Below are 16,087 nucleotides of genomic sequence, written 5' to 3'. Positions count from 1 at the left end.
ATATACATACACACACACATATATACATACACACACACATATATACACACACACATATATACACACACACATATATACACACACACACACATATATATACACACACACACACATATATACACACACACATATACACACACATACATATGTATGTATATATATATAAGTTTCTCTAGGAAGCTTTCCATGCTGTCTCTCCTCTCTCCCTGTCTCCTGCTGACCCTTGCCATGACGTGTGTGCTGAGATGCTTGTGGTGGGCTGGAGACCTGCCTCCTAGATTTGCTGCTCCCATCATGGAGCTGGGACAACCCGAGTGTCTGAGCATCCCACCAGCTCAGTGTGACCTTGAAGGTCCCACTGGACCTGACTAAACCCTTGGAAAACATGTAAAGTTCCTGTGCAGCTAGCACAAGATTGATGTACTTTCTGAAAAGCAATAACCAGGCTGGAAATGGCAGATCCTTGAGTTCCCACAGCCAGCTGCCCTCTCCCATAAGGCATGTGTGCCTCAAGGAGGATCCCAGCCCTTGGCATATCTGCATGCAGGGAGCAGCCAGGGGGTTCAGGGAGGGGATGGGGAGCAGGATAAAATCAGAGGGTGGCTTAGGGCCCCCCCAGGCTGGGGGTGCCTGGGGCTCCTCTGCTCTACAGGGCTTCCTCCACATGGGCTGCTGCCAGGGCAAAAGGCCAGCAGTGCTGCTCAGTGACTTTCACGGTGTGTTTTCCTGATGCCAAACCGTAGTTCTTGGCATTGACTTGGGGGTAGGAGGAGTATCTCCACAAGAACGTTCTCTTCCTTTCCCTGCTCCTCTTTCCCCATGAACCAAGGGATGCTCAAGGGACACAGTCACAGCTATTATCTGCTGCAGTGTTTCTCTGGTCACTTAAGCTTTCGCTGGGGGATGCTGAGAACAGAAGCTCTGAATGGTGCAGCCTGGGTGCTTCGTTTAATTCCTGTATGGTAAATGAAAGTCATGCCTGCCTTGGCAACCGCATACAGTTTTGCTTCTGCTTGACTAATCTGCAAATGCCAGTTTATTAATAGTGCATCCTTCTTTTTTCCCCTGATGTGCTTGGTCACTCTTATCAGTGCATAATGTTATGGAAAAAAACCCAAAACAACATCGTTTTCAAACTGTGAGTTTCCTTTCTGAGAAGATGACATATGCTACTGCAGGCCAGGGTTTCTAGAGCCAGGTTATAGAGTTTCTGTTTTGGAGCCAAAACAGCAGATTCAAAGCCAGGCTGCCACACTGTGAGTCTCGGAGAAGATGTCGCCAATGCTTTTTGACCCCATGTCTCCTCTTGAATTTCATCTTCTCCTTTTAGTAGATCAATAGCATAAATAGGAGAGCTATAAAATCAGAAGTTGAAAATAAACATGTTCTGGTTTCTCTTTGTTAGCTGAAATATTACAGAATACAAAAGAGTTGTCCTCTTGACCTTCACATGCCTGTGGGAGGCTCAGGTGTGTCCAGCCCTGTGTGGAGGCCGTGGCAGGGGAAGGGTGATGGAGGATGGCCACACACAGCACACCTGCAGCACTGAGCCTGTTTCCTCAATCCTGCCAGACTCGGGGTCTGGGCAGCTGCCATAGGAATGTTCCGCAGGGGAAATCGTGCCCTGAGGCACTGGTGCTGTGCCTCTGCATGCAGAACTGGCTTGGCTGTGTGTCTGTATGCCCTCTTGTGCATCTGCACTGTGGCGGTAAATCTGCTTGCAGCGCTCTTGCTTCCTGCCACGAGAGTGCTGCCTGCAGCAATTGAGAGAGGAGTGAGGGAGAACCACTGCAAATGCCAGACAACACCTGCAGGTGAGAAAAACCTCTTCTTAGATGATTGACTCAATACCAGAGGTATGCAAATGTCTAGGAGACAGGTCACATTATGGGACTAAAATGTTCAGAGGGAAGGGAGCAGTCTCTTACCCCAGAGGGAAGTCTTGCAGATGTTGAAACAAATGAATTGGCATCTGGACCTGTGTGGATGCTAATGCCTCAAGTTTAACTCTGTGATTGTTCAATAAAGCAAGATCTGTTAAAATGACAAAGGTAGATTCATCTTGTTTACCATGATGTAAAGGCCCAGGTGAGGATATATTTTTGGAGACAGACCATATATATGACTCAGAGCAAATTAAGAGGAAGCTCTCAGAAAAAGACTACAGAGGCTGTCGTGCTGCTATAGCAACTGCCAATTGCCTTTGTGTAGTAAAATGTAATGCTGTTGACCCAAAGTGGCAATAAAGCTTTGCCTTTCCTTCACCTGATACCCTGGCTTACTGTAAATGATTGTTATTGCCCTCACACAGCACAGGCCACCCCAGCTGTACTGGTAGGCACCAGGGAGGGAAGTCTTGATTTTAAGTTGCCACAGTATTAATAAAAAATAATTTTGAGTGGGGAACAAGTAAGAAGTCCTTACCCAGGTTTTTTTTTTTATCGATGCTTACATTTTTTTGTAAGGATTTAACTTGGGAGACTTCAGAGTCATTTTCATTGCATTCGGAAGGCATGGATATGTATGAGAAAAGAGCAGAAAATTCACAGGATCCAAAACTGAATGACAGTGTCTATGGGCTTGGATTTAGACAAAAACACTGGTGTGTCCAGCTTGCTGCTCTGGCCCATGTGTTCAGCCTGTGTGGTTATATATGCGAGACCCTTGGGAGAGACAGCAGCTCGGGCACAGTCTGTGCCACATCACATTCCCAGCTGAATGGGAATTGCAGAACTGGTGTGGTAGCACCTGGCAGTGCAGAAACAGAGGAGGCTTGTTCACTTCTGTTCAGATTAGGGCAGTTGTACTCTTGGTTTCAAGCATGGCTCAGTTAGCCGGGTTGCTTACTGCTTTGCTGTGGAGCAGAGTGAGATGCAGATAACACATTCCCGTGCAGTGCTGAGCAGGAGTCCTTGAGAGGAAAAGCCTGCCCTGGGCTCTCCCTCTGCCTGTGAGTGCAGCTCACAGATTCAGCCAATGAATGGAGTGCCTGGTTTGTGCTGCACTAAGGTGAGAGCTGTGCAGCCTGAGGCCAGGGTCTCCTGGGAAGATGGCAGAGGATAGCCCCATGGTGACAGGCTGTGCCCCTGTGGCTTTGGAGGAAGGGACTGAGGGGATGTGCTTTACTTCCCACAGCTGGTGCTGCCATGCCCCTGTAAAGTGACCCTGCAAATGTTAGGGAGCTGACATAACTTCCTGAGGGTCCCCACCATGTCAATGCTATGGGAGCAACTTCTTGTGTGTGCATGCACACACCTCAGCACAGACAGGAAGGTGGCATTTCCCTGCTATGCATGTGCATGATGGTTGCCAGTGACCCCTCCACCACACCTCTGCTCCCAGGCCACGGTCCTGCTTTTGCTATCATTTGCTTAATAAGGACTCACGCTGTAGCTCTTGTCTCAACCACAGCTTGTAGGACTGGAAAATGCAGAGGGAAAGCAGGGTCCCTGAGTGTCCCTTAACAGGGGTTCCTGTGGGAAAGTGTGGTGAGGGTCTTGGGACAAGGGCTCCTTGTGCGAACCTATCTGATGTTCAAGAACATTGCTTCTTTCTGCCCAGGTTTGGGGCCTGGTTTTGGGTACTTTTCCCTTGTCCATCCTTGAGCTTCAGCTCCCCTCCCTCCCTGCCAGCCTTAGCAGTGCCCCTTTTTCACCCATACATCTTTGAAACTCAGGTTATTTAAAAGAGCCTGTGCTAGAAATAAACACAGAAGAACAGCACTGAGAGCTGTAATACAGCACTCTAGGCAGGCAAAACATGTCAGCAATGCAAGGAAGAAGCAAACAGAACAATTAAGCATGGAGGCATTACTTGCTTCAAGGTTTTGCTCTCTGCCATGCCTACAAGAGAGCAAACAGCACCTGCTTGCTCTGTGGTCGAGGGCCTGTTCCCTCTTTTCCCCAGTGCTCAGCCTTGGGCTTGAAGACCCCTTGGGTGGAAATGTACACGGGTACAGAAAAACTTTTGGAATGGGTTTTATTTAAATCTTAGATGAGTGTGGTTTGAGTCTGGCTCCTCCAGCTTGTGTGAGCAGCATGTGGGGTGCAGGCAAAGCAGAGCAACACCTGTGCTGGGTGGCCTTTAGACAGGAGCACTTCACCTCTCGGGGAAGCCTGCCAGTTCAGCTGGTGGGGGATGTTTTACTGCACCCACAACTGCTGCTTCTGCCAAATAATCCAGGACATTGTGTGTAAAGACACGTGCACAGTACCCAGATAAGCTAAAGGCAAAGGTCTGGTGTGTCAGAGATCAGTGCTTAGCCTGAGCATATTCTGGATTCCTCTTCGTGTTTATACAGAGGTTGTCTCACCTCTCCTTACCGTCTGTACAATACATGTTTTTAAAAAGTAGAAGGGTCAGAATTTAATCTGGGATGCCAGGAAGGAGGGTGTTGTGAGGAAGCCTGGTATTTTTGCTTACCCATACCACCTCAAGCATTCAGCCTGTTTGTCACCATCACAGGAGTCCTAGCATAGCCTTCATTTTAGAGATGACTCATTTCCTCTCCTGTAATGCTCTTACGTACCAGCACTAATAATACTTCCACAAGTGGAAGTCATTATTACAGAGGACTGCTGATAAACTGGCTCATTCTACCTTGCCTCTCAGATGGTATCACAAACAGCAGCCTCAATGTTTTATGTTCTGCTGGAGAGAGTAATTTTGCTTTCTACCCCAGAATTTAATTAACTTCCAAAGATGTGCCTGCATCCATTTGGAAACTGGTAGCATTAACCAAATAAACCCACACAGTGTTTTCTAAAAGACATTTGTTCCTTGAGCCTTTTTTTACTGTGGACAGTCTGGGGCAGGGTCTTTGCTGTCTGCTCTGTGCCCTGTGTGTCTGTAGGAGCAGCCAGGAGTGTCACACCTGGTGCTGATAATAAGGCAATAACGTGATTCACATGATGAGGGATAAAGGCTGAAAAGCCACCAGCAATCACTTTTCCAGGCTCTGGTGCTGGATGTAAGTCTAGCACTCTCCACAGCATGTGTTTTGCTGTAGAGAAAAGGACATGACTTTTGGCTTTTTCCTGGTCCTGACATGTGAATCCTGAATCCTGATGTCTTTCTTTCAATGTGAAGCCATTTTTTAAATGGCTGGTGGGAGAGAGAGGGATGTAATGTGGCTGGTGACAAATGTGGCACTGGGTGATCGTGTTGCTGTTGTAGCATATGGCTAACACCAGCATGGGAAGGATGTTATTTTAAGACCCCTCCTTTGCTAGTGGAAGCGTGAGAAGCAGAACAGTGAGCTGTCTCACACAGCAACTGAGCTTTCATGGTAGACATCAGTTAACCTGATTTTTATATTAAAAAAAAAAAGGAAAAAGGTTTGCTTTGTTTTGAAGAGCTTTCTTTGCCTATGTCTGGCTACACTATCTAAAGGGAGGAGGCTGGAAATAGAAAGGAAATGCATCCTCCAGGGACAGCCTGGCTGATTTTTCTCAGTCCTCGCTGGATGCTAAGAGCCTGCTGCTAAGGAGCAGAGGATGTCGACACAGTGGGTGCCCTGGGCATGGCTGGATGAACTGCACCTCTTAGGGATGCTGGTCATCCTTGCCTCTGCTTCTGTTGCTGAACTGAGAATACAACATTTCCCGCCAAAAATAGTGTTGCTCTGCTTGGGAGCTAATTAATGGAGTCTTTGCTTAAACCTCTGGGATCCCAAGCAGGGAACAAAAGCCTTTTACTGGGGAGTTAGGCAGGAGAACTGGTACTTCATGTTGCTTGTCCAGTTCTCCCTCTGCTGCCTCACCAAGGATGCTGAGGTTGTAATTTAATAACCACACGGGTGGTGCATCCCAGAGGGTTTCCTGCAACACCTAGTGCAGTGGGTGGAGTGGGAGCTGCTGGGAATGGGGGAGCTGGTGCTGCATGCAGCTGGGAGGGACATGGCTGGGCAAGGCAGTGATTCAAAGATGGTGGTGGGAAAACTTCTCTTATACCTGTTTTCTTTGAAGGAGAGGGGGTGTGAGGGATAGGGAGGGAACTTAAAACTTCTCTGGCATGGGGTGGGAGCCAGCTGTCTGTCTCACACTGTCCTGTATTGCTGCATCTCGTCAGCCAACCTTCCTTTTGGTCCCACTTCTGATCAGGTTACCACACGGTGCAGTAAAACCACTGCTTCCTTCGCTGACTGAGCTAATGGAAACCCCTTTAATAATTCAGGGGATAAATTCTGCACTTGGAGGGGTGGATTTTGCAGGAAAAAGCACAGAAATACAGGTGGTTGTTGGGTGGGCTGCCTGACAGGCGGTTGCCTGTGCTGACTGACAGCCCTGTGGCCTTTCCTGTCCCCAGATAGTGATGTACATAGGCCAGGTCTCCAAGGACATCCTGAAGTGGCCTCGGCCTCTCTCACCACCTGTCGTCAAGCTGGAAATGAGGACGAACGCGGAGTATGGGATGCCTTCCACCCACGCCATGGCAGCCACAGCCATCTCCTTCTCCTTTTTCATTGCAACCATGAACCAGTACAAGGTAGGGGGTACAAGAAGAAAGGAAGGAAAAGAAAATATATGTCTTTAAAAAAGCACGTGTCTGCTTCCAGCAAGCTACACAAAACTGGCAAATCCAAAGCTGTTGCCGCTTCCAGAGGAGCTCTGTATTTATTTTCACAGATGTGTATGTATTCTTTCCTGTGGTTACCTGTAGCTGGTCAATAACAGACACAAAAAGAAACTTAGTGGAAATTTCCTTTCTTTAGCATGAACTGTGGGCAGGCTGCCCTGCCCTGCCATGGTTTGGTGAGTTCACTGTGCTTTCTCACATGGGGTGACCGTGGAGGGAAGGTGCCCAATGCCAGAATTTTGTGCTCATCCCATGCCCGCCAAGTCACTGCTGTACGTCAGGACAGGCCAGCTCCCAGGGAAACCAAGGAGCTCTGTGTCACCTGTTTTTTGTATGAGAGGAAAAGCATCCTTGGAAATCCCCTGGCTCTAACATATGTTAGACTAACAGCATACAACATGATTTGAGAGCCTGTTTGCCGGAGAAATAACAGCAATTTCACTGCACTGGAGCTGTAGGCTGCTTGGGGATGTTTGATCATTATTTTCCCTCATTATCTTTCTAAAAGGTTTATTTACTAGAAACTCATTTCTCCATGATGATTATTTTCATTTCATTTTATGAATCCAAGCATGCATTTCCTGTACTCTAGCCATAATAACTTCCTGGCTGCATTGTACTTAAGCATGTTTCTCAGCCCTCTCAAGTGTATTTCAAGGATAAATCCATGTAACCAAGTGGGCTTGCAGTACAGCCAGAGGGGTCTTGCTGTCACAGTGTCCCTGGGTGTCCCCCCTGCAGTGCCAGCCCTGTGCAGGGAGAAAGGTGGCCACTGTTCACTGCGTCCTGGGACTGCAGCTCATAGCAATGGGGATCTCTGAGTTACACTGAGGTCTCTGAGACAATTTAACTTCCAGACCCCTCTGGTCCCAGCTGTGAAGTAGCAGGCTTTTCTCCTGCCCACAGCATGGGGACAAGTGAGCAGGTCAGTCGTGCCCAAAGCTGTGCTGCCAGCCCCCTGCTCCCTGATCACTGTGTGGGAACTGATCAGAACAGCTTGACAGTGGGATGGGGACAGGAAGCCATAAGATGGGATGTTTGTCATCCTTGGAAGACCAGATCCATCCCATGTGCCAGAGCTGCCAATAAGACCTGGTCAGCAGCACCTTCTCCTCCTCTTTAATCAACAAGTGACCACTGGGACATGCAGCTCTTCACAGGCTGCCTGGCACTTCTTGGAAGCTGCCATGAAACAATAAAACTACTGTCAAATAATTAAATGATTTAATTGCCTCTATTAGGACAGAAAAATCTTCCAGAACATTATGCTGCTATCTTCTCAAGCTACCCTAAATATCAATTACTGATCTGGACTAGCTCCCAGGCTGCTCGCTAAGAGGGGGGGGTAAAGTGGGTGTAAATCCTCTGAAGGCTTAGAGAAGCGAGGAAAAGTAGTGTTTTGTGAACTGGGAGTGACATCTGCAGCTGGATTTGTGCTCTCTATTTGGTGGTTAGAATATGCTGGGTGAAAGGGTCAGAAGAGAGTTGTTATGCTTAAAATTTCCACAGATGCATTTTTGCTCTGACCTGTGGCCACCCTGGTGAGTTGGCAGCCTCTGGCAGAAGATGGAGACTTTGTGTCAAATTGGGTGAATTAATTTCATTTATTTGTATTTTGAGTTGGTTTATTTTTTACAGAAAAATCTCCTTTTTGGATTGAAAGGAACCCAGCAGCCCACTCGGTTTCAGGATTTGAATGAGTGGATTAAGGGCTAATATGTTAAGTTTATTCTTTACCAAATGTAGGAGGGTTTTTTCCTTTTTAAACATTGACTTATTCAAATGCTTCTTTCCATGTTTGCAGGCAACTTGGAGAGGGAATTAAGTAAAAACAGCTTCATAAGAAGATGATTAAACTTTTAAGTGTCACGGGGAAGAGCGGTCCTGACTGCTCTAATAGCCGGATTGTGGTTTCAGCCCAGACATTGATTCTCCCCTCTCAGCCCACTGCTCGAGGACTATTGATCACACATCTGCTCAGGCTCTGGGACTGTCACAATCCCCTTGGCTGAGCTCAGGCTGCAGTGCAACCTTGGACATCCTTTTTACATACTGTGACTTTTTTCTTAAGGTCTTTAGCACTAACATGCTAAAGGTAGATATTGTAAGGGAACAACTCTGCAAATGCCATCTGTTTCCCAGGATTCCCCACACTGAGACTATATTTTTGCAAAAGCAGCACCACAGGTAATGAAATGACCTTCTAGCAGGATTGCACGTTGGCTGATGTGGGGTCTTTTTTCAGGTCAGATTAATCTCTTTGGGAAAGTACAGGTCAGGAGCCACTTCCCAGCATGAGGTCCTTGCAGACATCCTTAGGTCAGTCCAGCTGCTTGGTGTAATGGGTGTATTTATTTTAATTTTTTTCCCTTTTCACAGTATCCATTTGAACTCGGCCTGGTAGCAGCGTTTGTGTTTTCAACCCTGGTGTGTCTCAGCAGGCTCTACACGGGGATGCACACAGTCCTGGTAAGGATGCCCTGCACCAACCCCATGCTGGTTGTGCCTCCAGCTCTGCTTTCCTACAGCGATTCCCATCTCCCACTCTTCAAATGATGTGTGACCTGCCTGGACCATGCCACCACAGGGATATAAAAGTTGTGCCACTGAATTTCAGGCTGTGCATTCAAAGGAGCTGTGAGGAAACCCTCAGGCTATTGCTATTTGAGTGCACAGGGGAATGATTTATAGCACTTGGGAAGCACAAGCGTGCGGAGGTTGAGGAGCCGGGTGAGGTCGGGGTGGCATCTCAATTGTAGTTCTCTATTTTGAAATTTTAATTGTGAGGAATGTACTTGGGTAACTGACGCTGATCCTTAGCTAAGCCTTTTGTGCAACAGTATCACTGTTTTCAGCGAGAAATACTCGGGGCTGGTTTAGCCTGGGAGTGTCGGGGCAGGAATAGCAGGTTGGTGAGTCACGAGGGTAAACCATGGCAAGTGAGCTGCCCTTGGGGGCCTGGGGGTCAGCAGGTCTCCTGTTACCATACAAGGGGCACTTATAAAAATATTATGACAAGTTTTTTGTTTTCAGCTGGAAGGAAACTAATTCTTAAAGGACTAAGATGCGCAAATACTTTGTCTGAAAATAATCATAAAATATCTGTGACTTTATATGACAGATTTGTTGGGCACAGTTGCTTAGAGACATCAGTCCTGTTTTAGGAACAGATTTCAGTGTACCTGTGATAACACAGTAACTGGTTCCTTCCTGACAAGAGCAAACACTATTTATCTGTTATATATAGTGGTCAGGGTGGTGGTCCAGCTTCCCAAGTACGGATAAAAAATCCTGGCTTCTTCCCTGCAGGAGTTTGATATGCATTGTTGGTTGCATGTGCATAAATAATTTAATCTTTTTTACTAAGCAGTAATTATGTTTGTAATGAGACTTGGTGACTGTAAGAAAGGGAGCCCTTATGAGATTAGGGTTAGCTATAAAATATAGCTTGACCTTCCCTTTCAGGCCTAGTGGATCAAAACAATAACTTATATCGAAGCTGGAGACACCCTTTCTTGGCTAGTGACCTTAAGTCAATCAGTAAAAATTCTTTGCATACTTCTCTTGCTGGTCCATTATAATGAAAGACTTCTCTAAATTTAGATGGATTTTAGGGTAAAGAAGAAAACGTCCTTTGTGCTTTTGACGTGGTAAAAAAGGGCTTTAAAATAACCAAAAAAAAGCTCCTTAGTTGACGTGGGAGCAATGCTGCCTTTCAAAAGGGCAAATGTACTTTGCTGGGGTCTTCATCCCATATGTGCTGTGGTGGGGACTGAGATGGAGAGAGGCCCAAAGATCACAGCTGCCCAAATGCAACCCCTCTCCCTGCAGCAGTGTGCAGCAGCTGCTCAGCCAAGCCATTGGCTGGAAGAGCCTCTGGATTTTTAACTGAGGTTTTAATACAAAGGATATAATTATGTATTAACTATCATATTTTAGTAAAGTAAGTGGATGGGTAACATATATCCACCAGCTTGATGTAACTGAATTTTTCCTGTCTGAAGAACCACAAGAGGAGTGACAAGGAGGGTTGCATTGTGCTTTGCTACAGCTGTAGCTTGGGTGCAGAAGCTTGTCTTCTGGAGTCTCAGCTCTACAAATCAGTTTGTATTTCAGCACCACTGGTCTCGCTTTTGAATCAAGAGTGGTCTCAGAAAGCACAGTCATGTCAGTAGAAGAGATGTTACCATTGAAGACTTTCTGGAGAGGTAGTAAGCTGGTATGAGAGCTATCTGCACCATTATAGCTGTACCAGAATGAATACTATGCTTAGGGAAAAGGGAATAAACACCCATTGCCTGGGCTGTTACTGGGAGAACATCACCCAGCCAAAGAATGGGGTGCCAGCAATGCACTTGCACTGCTTAGAGATAAATTAGTTACAACAACCCACCTTCACCGCCTCAACACCAGAATGTCCCATGTGTGTGGAAAGGCAGGGTCATTTCTTTTAGGTCTTAGATGATGGAATATGAAGGCCTGGCAAAGAGGGAATCTGGTGTTACCTGGAAAGGCCAAAGCAAAAATTTGGACACATTTTGAAACAGTGAATCCGTAAGGTTTTAGGAGTTATTTTTATGGAACAAAAAGCAATTGGAGACAATAAGACTGGTGGTTGTTTCATTTGCTTTTTTCATCAGAGAATTGTATTTTAGAAAATATCCCTTTGCTTGCCATCTTAAAACATTGGCCCAGTTTTTGGTCCTTGCCTCAGTGCAGTGAACAAGTTTTCCTGTCTCAGCTGCTGAAGCCTGTCCCTCCAGAGCCACAGCTGATGTGGTGAGAACCTCACTGGTACTGCAGCTGCCCTGAGTTACAAGCAATAATTCCTTGTGCTGGCCAGCATTGTGTACAGGGTATGGGGAGGAGTCAAAAGGTCGCTTTTTATGACCAAAAAGAAACATGAAAGTTGTTTCTGTAAACAAAGTCACTTGTTTTTCCCCCAAGATACACTGATTCAGTGTTGATGCATTTACTACTGATGACACTGTGCTCAGGAGGGGGTGTTCTGGAGCCTCCACTTTGTCCCTTTCCTGTGCTGTATTGCAGGTTTTTTAATAGTACCATTAATCCTGAAATTATCCTAAATATTTTAAAGCTGATCAAGAAACAATATATTCACATTACTTTACACACTGTGCAGTACAGTCCTTGGGGGGTGAAATAAAGTAACCTTTAGGAATGGAAACCAAATAAGATATTTATCTTTAGGAGACCGGGTGGAGTTTCACATTAAATGAAAACATGAAGGTAACTCAGACAATAGGTGACCATGCACAAGACAGAATGGGAAAAGTGTGATTTTTGCTTTGATTGGCAATATTAGGGAAGGTGCTTGAGTGCCAACGTTTGAAGGTTTGTGCCGGTTTAATAGCCTGATGGATTTTGTGAGTGTTTGCAATTCCAACTGTAGATTCAGTGGGAAGAGTGTAGGAGGGTCTCACCTCCAGAAAGCTTTTTCAATCCTACACCAAACTGTGCTCTATGACATAGTGAAATAAAAAGCCAGCAAGAATGGCAGCTGGTGATGGTACTCACAGACCCTGATGACAGGCAGGGAGCATCTTGAAGCCCCCAGTCCTGCATCCCAGGCATCACCTGCAACTGGGTGTTTGCCTCTGTTGTTTTTCTGTACGTACCTGGTGCACAGCAAAACAATCTGAATGAGTGCAGCATTAGAAACCCCACGGTGGCCTGTTCTTAGGGCAGCAAAGCAAACTGGCAGCTCTCCACTTAAAATCCATGAGAGCGAGGCCTCGCTGGTGCTGAAAAGGGGCAGATGTTTGGTGCTATGTGGGAGAGGGCCGAGCTGCAGAGCAGTGGGAGGCCTTTTGGGGAGGTAGATGGAGCCTGTGGAGGGCTCATCTGTGCTGAGGAAGTTGGAGCATCCCAGCAGGGGATTTTAAGCTTTGCCGGTAGTACTGCACCTTGAGCAAAATTCGTGCCTGCCCTTATTTAAAAATTCCTTTATAATTGTGGGCTTGGCGAGAGGCTAATCTGTTTACACAGGCGTATAGGAAAGAATGTGCTTCCTGGGAGTGCTAACAGCAGCTCCACCCCCGGGAAAAACTCGGGTTCTGCTCCAGGGGGCACAGCAGGGAGGGTCCAGAACAGCAGCGTTTCTCGCAGAAATCGGAGCCGACCCTCCTCTTCCCATTTACTCCTTAGTTTAACAGGCAGGGGGGGAAATAATTAATTCACTGCTAAATGTCTGTATAAAGGGTTGGTCTGGAACATCTCTGTGTGTTCAAAATTCAAAGCTGTCCATGCACACCAGGACCGAAGGAAGTCACCACAGACTGCCGTGGCTGGGTGTGTCCTGAGCTCTCCAGCAGCTTCTAATAAGCTTTAAGCTCCTAATATATGAGCAGCCCATATATTGGTGGATAGGGGTTAAAAACGGAATAAACCACTGGCCTCCAAACTTTTTTGTTCAGTAAAAAATTTTGAACATACACCACCTATACATACATGTATATTTACTTAGGAATTGCATACATGTACTACTGTACTGATACATATGTTATAAAACATGCACAAAATAGACTTTAAACATGTAAGAGAAGAATCAAATAAACAGTACTTTGAAAAAAAAAAGTATATTTTATTTTAGTCATTAGTGGTGCCAAAGCTATGTTCTTCCCCCAGCCCAATGGGTTGCCTTGTGCACCCCATTTGGAGACCACTGGTATAAGCCACTGGTTGGGGCAGAGCTGGTTATCTGGGTCCTGCTTGAAAGCTACAGCAGCTGTGTTACTGTACTGGGGCTGAATGGGGAGGATAATAAAATTCAGAAAACTTTAATCAGGTTTGTAAATAGACACTGTCTGCAACCGGGTTGGGAACTGCTGGAGTTGGCTGGCTAAATCTGAGCAAAGCCTTTGTGAGGGAATGATAATGTTTAGTTACATCTCTTTAATTGGAAAAGAAAAGCACGTGAACAGCTTTTGACTTCACTCCTTGATCACCCATAGAGGGGTATTTAGAAAGACTTTTTCTTCTAATATGAGGTGGACAAATAACAGGGTGGTAAATAGAGGTACAGAGTGGGGATGGAATTTCTGAACATCAGTCCTGGGAGCAGTCCTCAGCTCTTTTGTGTTGAGGTACTTAGTGTTGGGCCAAAACATGCTTTGCATGTAAAGTTATCACCTAAAAATTGATATAAAAAGAGGAATTATTATGAAATATGGACAGCTAATAGTATTTTACATACTAGATATCTGTGAACAACTTTGTGTATTTCCATGGCTATCCTCAAGTTATGAATGAGGGAATAAATGCAAGCGGAAATTTGTATTAGGAATATGCAAAATGACTCTTGAAGTTGCTTAAAACCAAACATGCTGTGAATCTATTACCTGGAAGTTGTAAAGAGCTGAAGTTCAGCCATACTGGAGTAATGCATTTACCAGAATGCCATTAAATATTTCTGTTGTGAAAAAGTCCCCTCATGCCTGCCTAACTAAAAGTGAAGTTTGCATAAATAATTCATTTTCAGACTGTGACCAAGCATGGTAGTATTCACACTGACATGATTTGGTGAAAAAGAAACAACCTTGAGAAGAGGGACATTTCTGTCTGTGACTAACTTCAGCTTTTGCAGTATATTTTGTGACTAGAGTACTAACTCTGCTGCCTCTGAGAGCAGCACAGGGAAACTTGTTTTATTGCTTTTTACCTGGCTGTTCTCATACACACGGCTTTTGTTAGGGTTACTTCCTGTCTTCTTTCCCAGCTTTGTAGCTGACAACAATCAAGTTCTTAAAACACCTTATTTGCCTCTGTTAATAAATTAGGGTTTAACTATGTGCTTGCTTCAGGCACTGTACTGAAAGCCAGACTTCAGTGGCTTGGGCAACAAATTCCCTCTTGATGTATTCCTGCCTGGCAGTGCCTGCCTCTTGCCAAGGCTGGCAGAAATCATGGCACACGCACCACGTCCCACAGCTCTGCACTTCTCATCCCTGGAGCTTGTGTTACCAGGATGGGAGCTTGTCTCTGACAAAGGACAGCATCTTCCCATTTATGCAAAGCAAGCGAATGATAATCCTGCTGATGTGATGAAATTACTTGTAGGATAATGGGAGGGGAAGGGTTTGTGTGAAGGCAGCTTACTGCGAGGTTGTCCCTGAGGTGGAGCTGTGCGTGTGCCTTTTCAGGTCGTAGGTGAAGAGTGCCCTTAAAACATGAGAGTGGGTGAGGGGGAGAATTTCACTTGTTCAGGGGAAATATATGTGTCCACAGATACATTCACATCTGTATGTATCTGGGTTGGGTTTTGTTTAGCACAGGCTTCAGGTTGTCCCTGCACATGAATAGTGCCATCACTGTGAATTCAGTGTGTTCCTCCACTGCTGGGCACCCACCAATGCATCTAATGGTCTTTTATCATCACCTGAATATCTTGTTTACCTTCCAGGTCTCACAAAGTTCCTAAACGTGATTTCTTTGCAGGATGTGATCGGCGGAGCACTGATTTCGGCCGTGCTGCTCGTGCTCTTGTATCCTGCGTGGGACATGATAGATCACTTGCTGTTAACTAGTCCCTTCTGCCCACTGCTTTCCATAGTTGTGCCTCTTGTCTTATGTTACAACTACCCCAAACTAGACTATTACAGCCCTACTAGGGGAGACACCACTACTATCTTAGGAGCAACAGCTGGAGCAACTGTGGGATTTTGGTTAACCAACCAGTACACTGCACCAGTCTATGCCAGCAAAAGTTTGGAGCTTGGATTTCCTCTGATCACCAGCAAATTGGTGGTTGTACTAGCCAGGTTCTTTGTAGGCATCTTAGTTGTTCTACTGACGCGCTGGCTCATGAAGAGCATGGTCCTCGGTGTGCTGGGTTATCGGTACAAGTTTCCCATTCGTGACCTGGAAGCCCGGAGACGACTGGAAGTTGAAGTGCCCTATAAGTTTATCACATACTCCTCAGTTGGCTTCACGGCTACCGTGATTGTGCCGCTGCTGCACGAGCTGTTGGGGCTGAAGTGAGATCAGCACCTTCCTCACTGAGTGACGGGCGGCACCACCACTTCAGAGACGCGAGAACTCCATCAAGGCTGGTAACTTGACCAAAAAGTGTTTTGTGCCTTTCTGCACTGGTGTGGTGGGTTGACTCTGGCTGGATGCCAGGGGCTCACCAAAGCCGCTCTATCACTCCTCAGCTGGGCAGGGAAAAGAAAATATAATGAGAGGGTCATCGGTTGAGATAAGGACAGGGAGAGATCTCTCAGCACTTACAGTCACAGGCAAAACAGTCACGACTTGGGGAACCAAACTAATCAGAGCAGGAAAATGAGAGATAAAACAAAATATTAAAAACACCTTCCACCTTCCTTCTTCCTAGGCTCAACTTCGCCCCCAGATTCTCTACATCCTTCCACCCACCATCACAGGGGGATGGGGAATGGAGGTTACAGTCGGTTCATCACATGTTTCTGCTCTCCTTCTTCCTTGGGGGTTGGACTCCTCACACCCCTCCTCTGCTTCAGTATGGGGTCCT

The 16,087-nt window shown here is 46.1% G+C and overlaps 1 protein-coding gene across 1 annotated transcript in view; it reads left to right on the top strand.

The window, feature by feature from the left end:
- Window positions 1–15,841, top strand: part of SGPP2 (sphingosine-1-phosphate phosphatase 2) — a 35,331-nt gene extending 19,490 nt beyond the window's left edge. The window contains exons 3-5 of the mRNA XM_027650744.1: window positions 6,307–6,486; window positions 8,956–9,045; window positions 15,034–15,841. Coding sequence (XP_027506545.1) covers window positions 6,307–6,486; window positions 8,956–9,045; window positions 15,034–15,576 — 813 coding nt within the window. The 3' untranslated portion in view covers window positions 15,577–15,841. The remainder of the gene's footprint in view (window positions 1–6,306; window positions 6,487–8,955; window positions 9,046–15,033) is intronic.
- Window positions 15,842–16,087: the final 246 nt, after the last annotated feature.

The sequence above is a fragment of the Corapipo altera genome, unplaced genomic scaffold (assembly GCF_003945725.1).
Source record: "Corapipo altera isolate COAL_440 unplaced genomic scaffold, ASM394572v1 54, whole genome shotgun sequence".
NCBI lineage: Eukaryota > Metazoa > Chordata > Aves > Passeriformes > Pipridae > Corapipo > Corapipo altera.
The sequence above is the reverse complement of the archived record's forward strand: the minus strand, read 5'-3'. Positions and strand labels throughout refer to the sequence as shown.